Here is a 20042-nt window from a genome sequence, read left to right on the forward strand (position 1 = left end):
GGAACCAAAATAATACCCAATCTTGAGAGGTTATCTTGAGATGATTTCTGGGCTTTAGTGTCCCTGCGGCCCGGTCCTCGACCAGGCCTCCACCCCCAGGAAGCAGCCCGTGACAGCTGACTAACTCCCAGGTACTTATTTTACTGCTAGGTAACAGGGGCATAGGGTGAAGGAAACTCTGCCCATTGTTTCTCGCCGGCGCCCGGGATCGAACCCAGGACTACAGGATCACAAGTCCAGTGTGCTGTCCGCTCGGCCGACCGGCTCCCTTCTCCCAAGGCTACACCGACGAAAATATTAATATAGTGAGAACCATCTGACCCATTATTAGCGCCGCGACCCAGCCCGTGCTCCTAAGGTTTCCCAACGTCACGAAACCGTCTTACTGAAGTAACCTAACCTTATTAAAATGGTCGTACTAAAAAATGGCAGCGGCTGGCGAAATTGACATACTGTCCCGTTTTCTGTTTTGGGTCCTCTGGTAGGACCTACCAGAGGACCCAAAACAGAAAACGGGACAGTATGTCAATTTCGCCAGCCGCTGCCATTTTTTAGTACGACCATTTTTGGCCTTGGGTAAAGTGTACGTCAAAATGCGACGCTGTATTAGGAGGCCGGGTTGCTACGACCCCTGAGCCGTCATGCTCCTCCTGCTGCTAACAAGTTACAGCCCCGCTCCTGTGCCAGGAAAGTTCACTACGGGCTCACCATAGCCCGTGCTACTTGCAACTTTTTGTTCCAGGTCGTACAGTGCTCGTACAGTTCCAAGTCAAAAAGACTTGGAACTTTTTGTTCCAAGTAGCGAATCTTAAACAAGATGCTGTTGCTGCAGCCTATCCTCCCTGGCAGAGATTGATGAAGATTAAGCCACCCCAAAGGTGGCACGGGCATGAATAGCCCGTAAGTGGTGGCCCTTTTGAGCCATTACCAGTATCATTAGCTGATACTGGAGATCTGTGGAGGTGCGACTGCACCCTGCGTGACGGGAGATGTCTCCCGTGCCTGGCAGAGAGGGAACTAGTGAATGAAGAGAGTAGAGCAGTGCCCGAGGGTAGCCTCACGTACAGCCAAGGTCAGCACACCAGGGTTAATAAGGCCCGCCACACCTGCTCCGCCACACAGGTGGAAAACATTACCCGTGGATCCTCGCTACACATTCTTCTGCTCTCCCAATTCTCTCGCTAAACACATTCCTGTAAACCTTTCAAGAAATGCCTAAAAAGTACATTGTAGTGTGCAGCCTGTATATAATGAATGATCATTTAAAATATGAAAACTATATTACAAGAACTCCAGGGAGAAGAGGTGGCAGGGCGGCCCCCCCCCCCACACAGCACCCCAGTGGGCCTCGCGCCGGCACAAGTTGCCACAGGGAAAGTGTCCCCCCCCCCCCCCACACACACACACCTGTGACACACACACATGTGGTGGTTAGTGCACCTGGGATGTTACCTGTCGGGCATCTCGCCCCGTGGCTGGTGGTCCCCGTCACCTGTCGGGGGTGCATTAGTAATCACAAGCCGAGCCTGGCCACCACTGGTGGCACCCCCAGGCACCACCACAACCGGTGTGCAGCAGTAAACATTGCTTGACTACCTCCCATTCCAAATGGAGCCTTATACTGATGCTAGTCTCCGGAGGGTTTCCGGCTGTTTGGTTCTTATCCCTCATTATTCCACACTCTGCTAAGCCTGTTGACTATTCTTACCTCAACTTGAAAACTCAGGTGATGGACTGGCAGCCGTGTTCAACATACCTGGGAAAAGACAACAACGTTAGTATGTATGTTTGGTATGATGTATTATTATCAATATACGCCAAGATGTAACGACCCGTGATTGACAGTCACACACATTGCAGAACTTTAATACCAATTGCAACCTTTAATACCGGTCGGTATTTTGATGGCCACGCTTCTTGCATGGTAGACGTTCGAGCCTTGATGTTTAAGTGGTTGGGTGCCCGTCCTTCCAAAAAGTGCACACACATGCTGGGTGTTAGCCAGCTGTCACGGGCTGCTTCCTGGGGGTGGAGGCCTGGTCGAGGACCGGGCCGCGCGGACACTAAAGCCCCGAAATCATCTCAAGATAACCCCCAGCTCTTATTACGCTATCTTATCCGTGCAGTGCTATACAGTCACTCTGGCTTAGTTCCTTCATTTATATTAGTACCCAATGGTCCTTCCTGGACTTGGGCGGAGTAAGTTCCAAGAGGACTTCGACTCCAAGCCCGACCAAGAGTCGGGCTTGTCTCCTGATAACTCGTAAAGAACCCACCGGCCATTACAGCCCGGGTGTTCCAGCACTTATTTCACCAACTTTTCTAATTGTTTCTTAAACACGACCACTTATCAGCGACTAGAGATTGCAGGAAGCAACTCCCCCATTACCTCAGGTGAAGAGAGCTCTCTGTAGCGCCGCCACTCGCCATCTTTAAGACAGGAGTATGTGGGAGTCCCGCCTACTCCTGGCTTTATAACACCCAACATAACCCAGCATACAACCTCTTACCTTTAACCCTTCACCCACCACAATACCACTGGCGTATATATTACCCAAACACTTGGTTTTATCATATAATATTTATTTGGTAATTATTGCTCTCTCTTGGCGGCTCTGCTTAAACAAGTTAATTATCAAAATATGCGGGTAGTAATCTGGCCAGGATTAATGAAGAACCCGACCCCGGCCACCTCCCCTGACGACGGCGGCGGCCCGACCCCGGCCACCTCCCCTGACGGCGGCGGCGGCCCGACCCCGGCCACCTCCCCTGACGGCGGCGGCGGCCCGACCCCGGCCACCTCCCCCGACGACGGCGGCGGCCCGACCCCGGCCACCTCCCCCGACGACGGCGGCGGCCCGACCACGGCCCCACCTCCCCCGACGGCGGCGGCGGCCCGACCACGGCCCCACCTCCCCCGACGGCGGCGGCGGCCCGACCCCGGCCACCTCCCCCGACGATGGCGGCGGCCCGACCCCGGCCACCTCCCCCGACGACGGCCCGACCACGGCCCCACCTCCCCCGACGGCGGCGGCGGCCCGACCCCGGCCACCTCCCCCGACGGCGGCGGCGGCCCGACCACGGCTCCACCTCCCCCGACGGCGGCGGCGGCCCGACCCCGGCCACCCCTCCCCTGACGGCGGCGGGGACGGCTACACCACCAACGGCAGTCGAGCGGGACCCTTGTGCTCCAGCCCCACACTAGCGGATTGTACCTCATCAAGGTACAATCCAGGTACAATGTACCTTTATTGTATGATGTACCTGGAGTCCCTCCACACACACGCCACATCCTTGTAAGCCTAACTTTATGCTACCTTTCCTGTCGATAAGGGTAGCGCGCTCTCCCTCACTCTTGCACGCACGCACCTAAGCAATTCATAACTTGGAATTGGATTAAATTGGTTTCAAATGAGAAGCAAATTACTTCAATCACTCATGTCCCCCAAGATGTAAATCCCCCACTGCAGCTAAAGTTGTTTACAATCACTACAAAAATGAGCTTTAAAAATCAACAAATTAGCACAATTAACAGAACTATTTGGCTTAATAGCGACCCATTGCCACAATGGTCTGGTTGACCGTAACACCAACCAGGAGGCCTGGGGGGTCAGAGACCGGGCCGTGGAGACAAGCATTCCCGGAACCAATACAGGGTAGATGTTGATACCTGGTTGGTTGATGGGGTTCTGGGAGCTCTTCTACTCCCCAAGCCCGGCCCGAGGCCAGGCTTGACTTGCGAGAGAATTTGCACTATCAAATCACTCCAAAATGTTCACGCTGGTTCCCATTTTGCTTGCGTTTACCTGTACAGTAGTTGGTTTCGCGGGTTTTTCCACTGCCCGAGCCGGGCGAAGAGCCAGGCATGTCCAGCGGCAACTCTGTGGAGGCATTAGCGACGGGCAGTGTACGCAAGCTGCTGGAAAATAAAAAGATACTCACTTTCAAAGATACTTCTCAAAACCAAAGATACTTCCTCACTTACCAAGGATGCTTGGCCTGATACTTGACGGTGCGGAGGGCCAGGAGCCGCACTACGCCGGCCGCCGGTAACGCCACATCACACCGGGATGAACAACCCAGCGGGTTTTCTTCCTATTGGGAAGTGTTGTACATGCTGCTATGGCGGTGTGTCCACTCACAGGACGAGTGGCGCTGCCCAATACTGTCACTATGGCGGTGTGTCCACTCACAGGACGAGTGGCGCTGCCCAATACTGTCACTATGGCGGTGTGTCCACTCACAGGACGAGTGGCGCTGCCCAATACTGTCACTATGGCGGTGTGTCCACTCACAGGATGAGTGGCGCTGCCCAATACTGTCACTATGGCGGTGTGTCCACTCACAGGACGAGTGGCGCTGCCCAATACTGTCACTATGGCGGTGTGTCCACTCACAGGATGAGTGGCACTGCCCAATACTGTCACTATGGCGGTGTGTCCACTCACAGGATGAGTGGCGCTGCCCAATACTGTCACTATGGCGGTGTGTCCACTCACAGGATGAGTGGCGCTGCCCAATACTGTCACTATGGCGGTGTGTCCACTCACAGGACGAGTGGCGCTGCCCAATACTGTCACTATGGCGGTGTGTCCACTCACAGGACGAGTGGCGCTGCCCAATACTGTCACTATGGCGGTGTGTCCACTCACAGGATGAGTGGCGCTGCCCAATACTGTCACTATGGCGGTGTGTCCACTCACAGGATGAGTGGCGCTGCCCAATACTGTCACTATGGCGGTGTGTCCACTCACAGGACGAGTGGCGCTGCCCAATACTGTCACTATGGCGGTGTGTCCACTCACAGGATGAGTGGCGCTGCCCAATACTGTCACTATGGCGGTGTGTCCACTCACAGGACGAGTGGCGCTGCCCAATACTGTCACTATGGCGGTGTGTCCACTCACAGGATGAGTGGCGCTGCCCAATACTGTCACTATGGCGGTGTGTCCACTCACAGGACGAGTGGCGCTGCCCAATACTGTCACTATGGCGGTGTGTCCACTCACAGGACGAGTGGCGCTGCCCAATACTGTCACTATGGCGGTGTGTCCACTCACAGGATGAGTGGCGCTGCCCAATACTGTCACTATGGCGGTGTGTCCACTCACAGGACGAGTGGCGCTGCCCAATACTGTCACTATGGCGGTGTGTCCACTCACAGGATGAGTGGCACTGCCCAATACTGTCACTATGGCGGTGTGTCCACTCACAGGATGAGTGGCGCTGCCCAATACTGTCACTATGGCGGTGTGTCCACTCACAGGATGAGTGGCGCTGCCCAATACTGTCACTATGGCGGTGTGTCCACTCACAGGACGAGTGGCGCTGCCCAATACTCTCACTATGGCGGTGTGTCCACTCACAGGACGAGTGGCGCTGCCCAATAAACTCGCCCCTCGGGGCAAAATTTAAATTTAAAAACTTAAATCACACTATCCTCGTTAACAACTACATCTAAAAGGCATTTGGCCGAGGAGTGGCCCCACATGAGTGACGGAGGCCCCCCGTCCTGAACCCGTGTACTGCTCGTTACGGCAGCCTAATGGCCCTCATCCCATCCCCGTCTTTCCTTCCCCCTTCCGCCAGGTGCTCCACCCCCCCCCCCCCCCTGTGGCCCGAGTGCCTCCACCAGTGCCTACACTCCTGGCGGCGGCGCCACGGCTCTATACCAACCCGCCACCCTAATGTGTGGCCCATGGATTTTATACAGTAGTTCCCCTCTATGGCGGCTGTTTACTATGCTGCGCCCACACCGCCCTCCCTACCTCCGTCTTCCATCCACCACTGCCTCACCCCCTTCCTTTCCATTGACGTCTCACCTCCACCCTGCCTCCCATTGACGTCTCACCCCCACCCTGCCTCCCATTGATGTCTCACCCCCACCCTGCCTCCCCCCAATAGCACTTTCTCTGTAACTAGCTGACATTGTAACTATAAGGTGTGAAGGATAGAAGAAATTGTTTATGTAATAATCTAAGATGAGGTCTGATAAAGACCTTTTGTGCCCTCTGTAATGCTTTTTGCGCTACCGCTCACAGGATGAGTATGGGGTGCACAATAAACTAGCCGCATTCGGCGGCAACAATCAAATAAAAAAAATCAACCCCCACGCTGCCTCCAGATTTAGAGAATACAGATTTAGTCATTTCAGTCGATCCCAGTAATGTTGATGTTTTACTGAGTGGATTCTAGCAATAAAGGCTCTCCAGCTTTGAAAGGGGTTGTCAGTGTGCAGCAGTATTCCAGCCATAGACCGGACCTGACCCGTGCCATTGATAGGTCAGAGTGACTGATGCCACTAAGACAGGTATGCAACACCTGACGACTATGCAACAGGTCTAGACATACCGCACCTCAATGTTTCTCAGAACGTTGTCTCATGCTCGCATACCAACCTGTCCTCAGATACGAAGAATCAAGAGGTAATCACTTCAACACCACTACGTAATTTAGGCTATTATCTACTCCCTATCCATGCTTACGTTAGGCGAAGGTTACGTTACGTATACGCATAAAACACCCTAGTATCCAATACAATTTACAATAAATCAAATTCGTTTTCTTCGAAGAAAACGAATTAAGCAGTCGCCCCAGAGGCCGACCGGGAGCCCCAGAAGTCGGGCCAAGAATACCAGGACCCGGCCAATATGTTTACTAGCTAAACCAACTTAACCAGGTTCGTATCCCACCGAGCGACAACTATAATATCCAACTTGCCAAGCGCGGCACCCACCCTTCACAAATGTCGACCCAAATTCTGTAACTGTCTATCATGGAACCCACTTTTACCAGACATTAACTACAAATTAAACTCGGGGTAAAAAAAAAAAAAAAAAAATCCCGCACACCCAACTGAGAGAAAGTGCAGAGGTCTGCCACCAGACTTCTTAACTACCGACTCTACAAATTAAACCACGGCTCTGCTGCTGTTATTGATTCAGCTACTCGGAACAAGTTCCAAGTAGCACGGGCTATGGTGAGCCCGTAGCTTACCTGGCACAGGAGCGGGGTAAGTCGCACGGGCTATGGTGAGCCCGTAGCTTACCTGGCACAGGAGAGGGGCAAGTAGCACGGGCTATGGTGAGCCCGTAGCTTACCCGACACAGGAGCGGTGCTTTTCCCACGTCGCTGGAGGAACCATCACCATATACAAACTTCTCGAGAGAGGCAAGAACGCGGACTGAGAAACACTGTTAAGGCTGAATGAACACACACTAGTCGTAGGCATCCACCAGTCTCATCCACTCAGCTGGTGGACAGGTTCCCCAGCAAATTAAACTCGAATTGTGAATACCTTTGTAATACACTATATTATACTTTAAATGTATTCACAATTCGCGTTAAATATGCCCAGGAACCTGCCCACCAGCTGAATAAAGAGGCGAGACCAGAGAGCTGAAGCTCAACCCACACAATAACTAGTAGGCGAGTAATGCCGAGAGTAAATGCAAGAAGTGAATGGTATTGGAAACTGGCCGCAGACACGGCAGGGAGACCGCGCAGGGCCTTCCTCTGGCCCAGTGGTCCCGCCTGGCCCAGCTAGCGCCAGGTCCAGTGGTGTGTGGGGGGGGGGGGGGGAACACTTACTGACCCAGATCCAGGCAAGAACCCCCACCACCTCCCCCACCCCAGCCTGCCAGGGACGACACACACCTCACCACCACCTTACCTCTCGCCACCTCAATCTTCCCTCACCTGGCTGGCCCCAGTGCCCACGGGGGTACAAGTGACGCCACACCCCCAGGGGCGCAGATAGGAAGGGGCCCCACAAACGTTAGATGTGTCTGCTTAACCAGAGCTAGGGACAAGTGGTCGAGTAACCCAGTAAGCACAATACCCCAAGAGCGGTTATAAGGTCGACGTTGAGTCAAAGTTGCTCTTTAATATTTGTATAACTGGGAACGTCAATTCAATGTTGTGTCAACATTAACTTAACTTATGATTATTATAGTTTACCTCTATAACCCCTAAGGTAAGGGGGGAAGGGAGGGAGGGGGAGGGTCAGGTCAATACCAGATGGCGTGAGGTTCCGTCAATGACTCGTGACGATGAGTCACCCAAGAGCGGCACCGTCTTATCAATGGTACACAGTCACCTACCTTCACCTCCCCATTGATGTGTCAACATGTGCAACACCTGTACCGGACCCTCCTGTGGGGGGGGGATGTTATGAGGGGGAGGGGCTTCACTACCTCAGTCTCAATAAGAAGCTTGACGGCGAAGAGCCCGACACACCATCACACACGTCACATACGCCAAAGAACTCAAACCTCAGTAAAGGTGAACAGAAAAACTAGTCAAACGCCATAGGTAGAATATACTAAGTGGGAGCATGAAGAGCTAGAGCAGGAGAGTTAAACACGCTGACACGGGCCGCATGCGAGCCGCACGCGGCCTCTCAACCTTCTGAATGTGGCCCGCGACCCACTTGCTATTTCAACCCCATTTTGAATGCCCAATTAACTCCGTGTAAGTTAAAAGCACACAGCACATGTATTACCAAATTACTGTTTTATCCTATTGTGTCCATTCAAAGGTGGTGTTTGTGGGTCTCGTAGCGGAGATGTTTGTGAATGTTAAGTCCTTTAGCTATACGTTATTGATGGTTCAACTACACCACCGGACAAGTTTTAAACTTACTCTGAATAAGTAGAGACCTTAACTGCCTTATCTATTGTAAGTAATGAAAGTACAGCTGTAACCAATACAGCTCAACTGACAATGTTTACACACGCGGTGCTTATCAACGTATGCAGGTAAGAGAAGAGTTTGTGCAAGTGATGCTAGGAACACAAGCAATAGTGGGGACCGATGAGTTAGTTCAGTTGGTGTTTAGGACCAAACCTTTAGGTCTAGCAACAGGTCAGAGCTCCACGAATGACGGGCAGAAAAGCTGCTGTGCCTACTTAATTAAAGGAAGAAACTACAAGCTGTGGACGTAACCCATTTGACACTGTCCATAACATTGTTATTAAAACAATATCAATTTCTAATGTGACTGATGTGGTGATAAGGACTGTGAACTCCACAAGATCAAGTTCTGACTACAGGCACCTCACAACCGTTCTTGGGAGGAGAGTGAGAACCCACCTGGCCTGCTCGACCACAATGACCCGTGGTGAAGCTGTACTCAAGTGCTCCAATAAACTTCCTGATCAAAGACGCATTTTTATGGGAAAGAAACGATAGGCATGAAACCAAAGGTAAGGAATGGGTTCCACATGTAGCTGTCATGGCGAACCTCGCAAAACTTGTATCATTACCTGAACACAAAGATGCAACGATGTTGTATATTTGCCAGGTTTTTATGGCGGAAATAGCGGCTTTGAAATGAAACTCCAGCTTTTAGAAAGGCAACTAGCAGAGAGCAATGTTAAACTTTCAACATTGAAATGCCAGCATAACATTCCCGAGTCTCATGCTGACACCACCGCAGAAAAACATTAACATTTCTGAGTTAAGGAATGAGTTTCACCAAAGATTTACCGACTTAAAGTACCTGGAGAAATATTTAAAAGAATTTCACTAGAAATAAATAAATATAATTAAGTTTCGAGAGAAATGTTTCCATGAGTTGTTATTGAGACATTTCGTAACTTCTGGGATTATGAGACACCTGAGCTACACCGTGACAAGGTAAGTGAAGACATCTCCGCCTCGCCCTTGACCCTTCTTGAGAGTATCTTGAGATGATTTCGAGGCTTAGCGTTCCCGCGGCCCGGTCCTCGACCACGCCTTCTTTTTGTTACACGCCGGTCGGCCGAGCAGACAGCACACTGTACTTGTGATCCTGTGGTCCTGGGTTCGATCCCAGGCGCCGGCGAGAAACAATGGGCAAAGTTTCTTTCACCCTATGCCCCTGTTACCTAGCAGTAAAATAAGTACCTGGGTGTTAGTCAGCTGTCACGGGCTGCTTCCTGGGGGTGGAGGCCTGGTCGAGGACCGGGCCGCGGGGACACTAATGCCGCGAAATCATCTCAAGATACTCTCAAGAACACCCAGGAAGGAAGAATTCAAGTAGCTTAACTAGGATTTAGTAAACTAAGATCTCTGAGAAATAAGCTGGAAGAGCAGCTAGAAAATGCAAACGTAATCAATACCTCGAGAAAATAGGCTCAGTAGCTCTAAATATGTTCAAACCACACGACTCATAAGACATATTATAAAACTGCCAACTGGAAGGCGTCGGCGTGTGGTCTACGGGCGAGGAAGAAGCATCACACAACACCTCCAAGGTCCCGCTATATCTCTCACACAACACCTCCAAGGTCCCGCTATATCTCTCACACAACACCTCCAAGGTCCCGCTATATCTCAAGAACGATGAGGAAGGTCTATGTTGAAAAATACAAACCATGTCGCACAAATAAACAATTATTGCTGCTTGGATTTTTGCCTATCAATTATGTCAATGGACTCTGTCATTTTTATAATAAACAATAGCATTAGGCTATCAATTCTCATTAATACCGACAAAACCCTCCCGATGGCTGGACGGTAGAGCGACGATCTCGCTTCATGCAGGTCGGCGTTCAATCCCCGACCGTCTAAGTTGTTGAGCAAAATTCCTTCCCCCCCCCCCTCGTCCCGTTCCCAATCCTTATCCTGACCCCTTCTCAGTACTATATAGTCGTAATGGTTTGGTGCTTTCCCCTGATAATTCCTTCTCAGGTAGTTGAAGCAGGGAGTCTCCCTTCCCTTACCCACCTTGACCTGGTTCAAGGGATCAATGGTAATGAGAATCTTGATCTTCTCAAACCTGTCACACTTTAAACAATTGTCTCCTCCATCGAAAATTGAAGATCTCACGAGCACTGTGTCTACACCGACGGCTCAGTCCAATCTTCTACTGGACGGACTGCAGCAGCAGCATGTAGGTTTTATAGAAATAATATTTGCACACAGACTGTCAGTGTCAGGTTAAACAACTGGCTGACCTCCATACAAGCAGAACTAGCGGTACTACACCTAGTTACCAGTACAAACAGGAGGAGGAATACTATCTTGTGATTCAAAGTCTGCTCTTCAAACAATCCCTTTACTCTGTGAAGCGATTAGGGGAGCAGGTCGGCCGAGCGGACAGCACGCTGAACTTGTGATCCTGTGGTCCTGGGTTCGATCCCAGGCGCCGGCGAGAAACAATGGGCAGAGTTTCTTTCACCCTATGCCCCTGTTACCTAGCAGTAAAATAGGTACCTGGGTGTTAGTCAGCTGTCACGGGCAGCTTCCTGGGGGTGGAGGCCTGGTCGAGGACCGGGCCGCGGGGACATTAAAAGCCCCGAAATCATCTCAAGATAACCTCAAGATATCGAAAACTTCGGTTGCTTGAAGATCGACAGATCGACAGCAAGAGCCTCGAACTACCAATTATAAATGACCTAATCGCTGCACAGAGTAAAGGGTTTTGAATCTCCTTTTTATGAATACCATCACACACAAATATAACCCATCGTAATGACAGATATTACAGCCAAATTGGTGTGTAACAAAGATGAAGTTGAATTAGATCTAGGTATCCCCATCTCTGCTGTCAAAACTATATTGTTCCAAACACTCAGGTCTGATAGAGAAATTACTGACTCCCAACGACCTGAAAACACCAGTATAAAAAACTATGATTTGTTCAGATCTGAAACCTATATTTATGGGCAGCACAAAAACGTGGACCAGACTGTGCGACACAGTAGTTGCCAGGATCAGGTTGGGTTACCGTTACCTGTGGCAGGTGGCTACAGGTGACGGATCTCCCAATCCTGAGCACTCCAGGTGCAAACTCAGAGCAGAAACTGTGGCATGATCTCCCACACTACATCACTGAATGCCCAGTTATTAGACCTTTCAGACCCGTTGGCATGAGGTACCTGGAGCTTTGCAATTACTTTATTCACTCTCGTGTTCTTGAAGACATCCTCATTACACACGGAGTCTGCCAGTGCAGACTACCGATCACATGCCTCTGTATCACTAAACCATCCTGTGTGATGAGAGATTAAAAACCAGCATTACGTAGCTACTTTTTATGACACTGTACTCCCCCCTTCATCTAGGGTAGCTGCACAAATGCAGATGTACCTAAATGTGTTGTTAATGATGATATTATTATTATTATTAAACAAAAAAAGGATCAATGTCCCCGCGGCCCAGTCTCTGACCACACTGTTAGACGCTACGCTCCATAACTTATGAATTACATCCCAATGCGGATTTTAGTTAGTTACACGATAGAGGGGAAAAGATGGAGGGGAGGGCAGGGGAGGGCAGGGGAGGGAAGGTTGGGGAAGGGGGGGGGGGGAGGGAAGCCAGCAGGAAGGCAGTCAGCGGCCGGAAGCAAGGTCTGCCAGCTTAAGCAAGAAGTCCGCCCCCCCCCCCGGCCCACGAAACTAACAATCTTCCAAAACAACAACTCTAATCTACGCTAAATTAGGCTCATTTCCTGCACACTGCCGCCGGAAACCATGTTGTCTCCTCTATACCAGTGAGCCAGGTCCAGTGGTCCACTGGTGGGATAGACTCCCCACCAGGGACAGTGGGTGGGGAGGGGAGTCTACCCTGCTAGTGGTCCACTGGTGGGGTAGACTCCCCACCAGGGACAGTGGGTGGGGAGGGGAGTCTACCCTGCTAGTGGTCCACTGGTGGGGTAGACTCCCCACCAGGGACAGTGGGTGGGGAGGGGAGTCTACCCTGCTAGTGGTCCACTGGTGGGGTAGACTCACCACCAGAGACACCAGTGGTCCACTGGTGGGGTAGACTCCCCACCAGGGACAACAGTGGTCCACTGGTGGGGTAGACTCCCCACCAGGGACAACAGTGGTCCACTGGTGGGGTAGACTCCCCACCAGGGACAGTGGGTGGGGAGGAGAGTCTACCCTGCTAGTGGTCCACTGGTGGGGTAGACTCACCACCAGAGACAACAGTGGTCCACTGGTGGGGTAGACTCACCACCAGGGACAGTGGGTGGGGAGAGGAGTCTACCCTGCTAGTGGTCCACTGGTGGGGTAGACTCCCCACAACAGTCAACAAACACCAGACAAGTTCAAATGTCACACGACGCCACACTTCAATTTTTAATTAAAGAATTACCTAATGTCACGAAAAGCCAAACCATTAGCTATCTACTGCCTACCTCGCTATTTTAAAGGATACCTGATCAACCGGGCTGTGATTCATACGTCAGGCTACGAGCAGCTGCTGCTGCTGCTAACAACCTGGTTGACCAAACAAGGCCTGGTCCGAAACCGGGCCGCGGGGACGTTGATCCTTGGAACAAACACTAGGTAAACCTCACAACCTTTTCTTACAGCTGTCTACTCTCAGTACGCGTGCGACCCATCCCCCTGAAGTGCCATGGGCACAATCAGAGAACACTGTATTAACATCAGAGGTCCGCGGTTGTTCAACATCCTCCCAGCGGCTACCTCGTGTAGCTTCCGGGAACCAACAGCACCCCCCCCCCCCCCACCAGCCCCCGTTTTAAGACTGTCAGGGGATGACATCAGTATCTAGGATCCGTCTCCAAAAGATGTTTAGGACCCGTGATAGTGGTGTTTTGCACTTACTGGTGCATATGGAATTCCACGAGTCAAGGCCTGGTGCAGAGTGCATGGGCATGCTGTCTATGGCTACTTCAAAGTCCAGTGGTGTTAGGGGTGACATCTGATGTGTGGTTCCATGTTGGTGTCGCATTCTTGAATTCATTTAGATCATCGATCTTCAAAGGAAATGTATATGTTTATCTCTCAATGTTTGGTAATATGTTTATTGCTTGTGATGTGTGTCTATGTATGTATTAACACGATGTACTGAACCGGGTAAGAATAGCTTGAGCTACCTCATCCCTTTGTGTGTATTTTACCTCAATAAACTTAATTCAATTTTCAATGTGGTCACGGGTTCGCTGAAAACAGAATCGTACTGAAGCAGCCGCGTCAAACAGCCTGGTTGACCAATCCAGCAACGAGGAGGCCTGGTCGACGACCGGGCCGAGGGGAAGCTAAGGCCTGGAAACACTTCAAGGTAAGCCTTAGTATTTCACTCATTTCTTTGTTGTCATCTGTGAAAGTTCCATCACCCTTGCACAAGGGCCCAATACTGGATAGTTTTTTTTTTTTTTTTTTTTTTTTTGGCAAACGAGAAAAAGTAATTCGGGTTCCTGTCTATTTCACTTGTAGCATTTTGCTCCTTTTGCCTCTCTTGGATTTTATATGATTCTCTCAGCTTCAGCTCGATCATTTGTATTTCCCTCTCCCTTTTATTTCAGAGATCCTTTACTGCTAGAATCCACTCAGTAAAAACATCTTAACTACTGGGACCGACTAAAATGCTTAAATCTGTATTCACTTGAGCGCAGGCAGGAGAGATGCATAATAATTTACACGTGGTTAATAGTAGAGGGGCTGGTCCCAAACCTGCACACAGAAATAACATCACATGAGACCAGGAGGCATGGCAGGATGTGCAGAATACCCCCGTTGAAAAGCAGAGGTGCAACAGGTACTCTGAGAGAGAACTATCAACATCAGAGGCCCGAGACAGTTCAACACGCTTCCACTACACATAAGGGACATAACTGGCCGACCCCTCACAGTGTTCAAGAGAGAACTATCAACATCAGAGGCCCGAGACTGTTCAACACGCTTCCACTACACATAAGGGGCATAACTGGCCGACCCCTCACAGTGTTCAAGAGAGAACTATCAACATCAGAGGCCCGAGACTGTTCAACACGCTTCCACTACACATAAGGGGCATAACTGGCCGACCCCTCACAGTGTTCAAGAGAGAACTATCAACATCAGAGGCCCGAGACTGTTCAACACGCTTCCACTACACATAAGGGGCATAACTGGCCGACCCCTCACAGTGTTCAAGAGAGAACTTGACAAACACCTCCGAAGGATACCTGATCAACCAGGCTGTGACTCATACGTGAGGCTGCGAGCAGCCTGGAGAACTAATTCACGAGGGAGATCTACCTTGTGAATCCTTACGTAGTTTCCGGAGGTGAACAGTCGCGCGGCCTCCCGGTTGGTCATCAGGTCAACCAGGCTGTTGGACGCGGCTGCTTGCAGCCTGACATGAATCACTGCCCGGTTGATCAGGTATTCTTTAGTCTTGTCTTGAAGTGACTACCGACGCTTCAAGACTCAGAGACAGATCAGTTAAGTCATGTACGTGAAAGTCTTACTCTGCCAAATTGGCTTTTGACCCCCCGTGACCTTGGCGACTGACGGACCCGGAGAGAACACCAGGAGCACGAAATAGCTAATAACCTGGCCAACTTTTCAATTTCCAACCGGAAGTTAATCTGCAAGGTTACATGCAACAGGATCATCACGACCCGGCGTCGTCGCCACACCTGACCGAGGGCAGCAACCACCACCACCGCCGCCACCAGGTGTCTACTGCACCACCTGCCATCTCCCAAACTGTTCCTCAACATTAAGGTGAAGGGTAGGGAATTTGCGGGGATTACGTCGCTTACTCGACACATTCCGGCGGGCTCCCGGCGGTGACGCAACGCGCACCCCGGCGGGCTCCCGGCGGTGACGCAACGCGCACCCCGGCGGGCTCCCGGCGGTGACGCAACGCGCACCCCGGCGGGCTCCCGGCGGTGACGCAACGCGCACCCCGGCGGGCTCCCGGCGGTGACGCAACGCGCACCCCGGCGGGCTCCCGGCGGTGACGCAACGCGCACCCCGGCGGGCTCCCGGCGGTGACGCAACGCGCACCCCGGCGGGCTCCCGGCGGTGACGCAACGCGCACCCCGGCGGGCTCCCGGCGGTGACGCAACGCGCACCCCGGCGGGCTCCCGGCGGTGACGCAACGCGCACCCCGGCGGGCTCCCGGCGGTGACGCAACGCGCACCCCGGCGGGCTCCCGGCGGTGACGCAACGCGCACCCCGGCGGGCTCCCGGCGGTGACGCAACGCGCACCCCGGCGGGCTCCCGGCGGTGACGCAACGCGCACCCCGGCGGGCTCCCGGCGGTGACGCAACGCGCACCCCGGCGGGCTCCCGGCGGTGACGCAACGCGCACCCCGGCGGGCTCCCGGCGGTGACGCAACGCGCACCCCGGCGGGCTCCCGGCGGTGACGCAACGCGCACCCCGGCGGGCTCCCGGCGGTGACGCAACGCGCACCCCGGCGGGCTCCCGGCGGTGACGCAACGCGCACCCCGGCGGGCTCCCGGCGGTGACGCAACGCGCACCCCGGCGGGCTCCCGGCGGTGACGCAACGCGCACCCCGGCGGGCTCCCGGCGGTGACGCAACGCGCACCCCGGCGGGCTCCCGGCGGTGACGCAACGCGCACCCCGGCGGGCTCCCGGCGGTGACGCAACGCGCACCCCGGCGGGCTCCCGGCGGTGACGCAACGCGCACCCCGGCGGGCTCCCGGCGGTGACGCAACGCGCACCCCGGCGGGCTCCCGGCGGTGACGCAACGCGCACCCCGGCGGGCTCCCGGCGGTGACGCAACGCGCACCCCGGCGGGCTCCCGGCGGTGACGCAACGCGCACCCCGGCGGGCTCCCGGCGGTGACGCAACGCGCACCCCGGCGGGCTCCCGGCGGTGACGCAACGCGCACCCCGGCGGGCTCCCGGCGGTGACGCAACGCGCACCCCGGCGGGCTCCCGGCGGTGACGCAACGCGCACCCCGGCGGGCTCCCGGCGGTGACGCAACGCGCACCCCGGCGGGCTCCCGGCGGTGACGCAACGCGCACCCCGGCGGGCTCCCGGCGGTGACGCAACGCGCACCCCGGCGGGCTCCCGGCGGTGACGCAACGCGCACCCCGGCGGGCTCCCGGCGGTGACGCAACGCGCACCCCGGCGGGCTCCCGGCGGTGACGCAACGCGCACCCCGGCGGGCTCCCGGCGGTGACGCAACGCGCACCCCGGCGGGCTCCCGGCGGTGACGCAACGCGCACCCCGGCGGGCTCCCGGCGGTGACGCAACGCGCACCCCGGCGGGCTCCAGGCGGTGACGCAACGCGCACCCCGGCGGGCTCCCGGCGGTGACGCTGTTGAATCAACAGCTCGACACGTCCCTCAGCTGATTAAAGCTAATATTTGCTCTTGTTTACCATCAAGCGAAAGCAATGATTTGTGAAAACCAAAAACCATCATTCGCGTGAATACAACCATTCAACTTGACTTAGTACAAAGCCAGCGTCCATTAGGTCTATTTGTACACATTAAACAGTGGTTTACATCCTCGATGCTCAATCCAGGATCCCAGGTTCGATCCCAAGGGCAGAAACAGAAAAGGTTTGTTGCATCCGAAGGCGGCTAGTTTATTGTGCACCCCATACTCATCCTGTGAGCAGCAGCGCAAAAAGGGGTTACCGAGGGCACAAAAGGTGTTCACCAAACCTTAACGGATATTATTACATTAACAATTACATCTACCCTGCACGCCTTATAATTCTGTCAACGAGTTTCACACATTGTTCCATGTCAGTGGCTATGTATTTACAATTATACATTAATGGTAGGTCTTTTCCCTATTAAATAACTGTTCTAGCTATGGAGGTATTACACGGCCATAGGAAAGATGCTGTTATTATTATTAATTAGTAATTATTATTAATTAGTAATTATTATTATTTATTATTATTAATTATTATTATTATTATTATTAGACAGAGGTCATCCCCGGAACTCTCATATATATATATTATAGTTGAACGAAAACATGGCTATCGATTGGCAAATACTGTAGTTCCAAGTGTACCACTTCAAGTGGAAGTGGAACAGGTGTTCCAAATGTCCCAAATCTCTGTTTCAAATCCTGTGTTCCAAATAGTGTAGATGCACTTCACCGTCATGTCTGTCACCGCACAGTATTATTGTTTACACTAGACAGACCTTATCACAGTAGTGAGACCAAGTGACGGACCTTATCACAGTAGTGAGACCAAGTGACGGACCTTATCACAGTAGTGAGACCAAGTGACGGACCTTATCACAGTAGTAAGACCAAGTGACGGACCTTATCACAGTAGTGAGACCAAGTGACGGACCTTATCACAGTAGTGAGACCAAGTGACAGACCTTATCACAGTAGTGAGACCAAGTGACAGACCTTATCACAGTAGTGTGACCATGTGACAGACCTTATCACAGCAGTGACTCTCCCCCCCCCCCCTGTAACTTATAACAGGGGGGGGGGAGGGTTGTTGAGACTGGTGTATACGGAGGCGTGAGTGTGACCTGTGTCACAGTTACAAGACTGTGACAGGCTGCCACACTCCCGTCATTCACAACTAGTCTAAACACCCCTCTAGTCCACCATTCAAGAACAACGTACTCACTACCACCATCTGGGCTGCATCATTACTCTCCTCTACCCACAACCTTACTTGTTAACCACCACCACAACCACATCAACCACCACAACCACCACCACCACCGCCCTTCACCTGAAGCAACCACAACTCCCACGTTCATTCACCCGGCTTCTACACAACCTGCTAATACTTTCGCGGTAGGAAACATTCGCGTTCATCTCCAGCCTTGCAACACCGCTCCCCAAGCCTCTCTCTAGTAACCAAACACGCGCCCTTAAGGCACAACACACACACACACACACACACACACACACACACACACACACACACACACAACACTGTTCAACACTATTCCCCCCATTGCAGCTGTTTGCTAAATAAACGAGAACGCACGCACGCACACGCACACACGCACGCACAGGAGGGCTGAGAAAGTGAATCCAGGTCTGACACCCACCAAGGAGCAGTAACTGTAGGAATAATGCTACAGTTAAAACACACACACACACAGACACAGACAAATATGAGAACTATTAAAAATAAGTCTTTAAAGCGGTTGGTTTCCTTGCCATGATTTCGGGGTTCAACGTCCCCGCGGCCCGGTCCCAGACCAGGTCTTTTTTCGGGGGGGGGGGGGGAGTTAAGAGGATGGAGAGGCATAGGAGAAGGGAAGTGTAGAAGTGAGAAATATAGTGAGTTATGACAGCAGACGGGCTGTCCGCCTTGCTGACACGATATGTGGGTGTTAGCAGCTAAGCTAAGCTTCCTCTTGTCAGGAAGCTGTGAGTGTGTGAGAGGTTCTTCACATGTGTTTCACCATATATGGATGTCTATAGATGAATACTGTGTAGCAGTCAGGCTGAGAGCAGCCGCGTCCAACAGCCTGGTTGACCAGTCCAGCAACGAGGAGGCCTGGTCAACGACCGGGCCGCGGGGACGCTAAGCCCCGGAAGCACCTCAAGGTAAGGTAGCACTCATATATGCACACTCCGATGCTTCCACACGCATCGGGGAATGGGAGATGAAGTTCATGAAACGGACAGAGAGAAAGATCTAGCGGTTGATATCACACCAAACCTGTCTCCTGAAGCTTACATAAAAAGAATTACATCTGCGGCGGCATACGCAAGACTGGCTATCAGAACAGCCTTCAGGAACCTGTGTAAGGAATCATTCAGAACCTTTTATACCACATATGTAAGACCAATCCTTGAGTATGCGGCCCCAGCATGGAGCCCGTACCTTGTCAAGCACAAGACGAAGCTGGAAAATGTTCAGAGGTATGCCACTAGGCTAGTCCCTGAACTAAGAGGCATGAGTTACGAGGAAAGGCTGCGAGAAATGCACCTCACGACACTGGAAGACAGAAGAGTAGAAGTGCATTAGGAAGTGATGTGGTGGAGGCAGACTCCATACACAGTTTCAAATGTAGAGCCCAGTAGGCTCAGGAATCCGTACACCAGTTGATTGACAGTTGAGAGGCGGGACCAAAGAGGCTGAAAGAACATTTCGATGGTGTTCCACACCCTGATGGCTTGGTGCTGTAGTCTGATGTTCAGTGGTTGTGTGTTCAGGTTGGATTTTTTTATCGTTGCCGCCGGAGGCGACTAGTTTATTGTGCACCACATACTCATCCTGTGAGCGGTAGCGCAAAAAGCATTACAGAGGGCACAAAAAGTCTATCAGACCTCATCTTAGATTATTACATTAACAATTTCATCTATCCTTCACACCTTATAGTTACATGTCAGCTAGTTACA

The 20042-nt window shown here is 52.5% G+C and overlaps 3 protein-coding genes across 3 annotated transcripts in view; 1 reads left to right on the forward strand and 2 right to left on the reverse strand.

Annotated features, from left to right (window-relative positions):
• Positions 1-20042, reverse strand: part of kst (spectrin beta chain, non-erythrocytic 5 kst) — a 242070-nt gene that overhangs the window by 173268 nt on the left and 48760 nt on the right. The window lies entirely within an intron of this gene.
• Positions 2643-3137, forward strand: LOC123773287 (mucin-1-like). Its single transcript, XM_045766897.2, has one exon. It carries the CDS (start codon positions 2643-2645, stop codon positions 3135-3137), a length of 495 nt encoding a protein of 164 aa, XP_045622853.2.
• On the reverse strand, positions 15402-19290 carry LOC123773288 (PWWP domain-containing DNA repair factor 4-like). The gene is made up of 2 exons (XM_069317815.1): positions 19271-19290; positions 15402-17013 (listed from the first exon to the last, which is right to left on the reverse strand). The coding sequence occupies exons 1-2, from the start codon at positions 19288-19290 to the stop codon at positions 15402-15404; spliced, it is 1632 nt and encodes a 543-aa protein (XP_069173916.1).

The sequence above is a fragment of the Procambarus clarkii genome, chromosome 89 (assembly GCF_040958095.1).
Source record: "Procambarus clarkii isolate CNS0578487 chromosome 89, FALCON_Pclarkii_2.0, whole genome shotgun sequence".
NCBI lineage: Eukaryota > Metazoa > Arthropoda > Malacostraca > Decapoda > Cambaridae > Procambarus > Procambarus clarkii.

Bases quoted from the DNA above. Each gene is read 5' to 3' on its own strand.
- LOC123773287 (XM_045766897.2), top strand. From the start codon at position 2,643: ATGCGGGTAGTAATCTGGCCAGGATTAATGAAGAACCCGACCCCGGCC.
- LOC123773288 (XM_069317815.1), bottom strand. From the start codon at position 19,290: ATGCGTGTGGAAGCATCGGA. The intron at 17,014-19,270 runs GTGTGCATATAT...TTGATTCAACAG, and splicing joins ATGCGTGTGGAAGCATCGGA to CGTCACCGCCGGGAGCCCGC.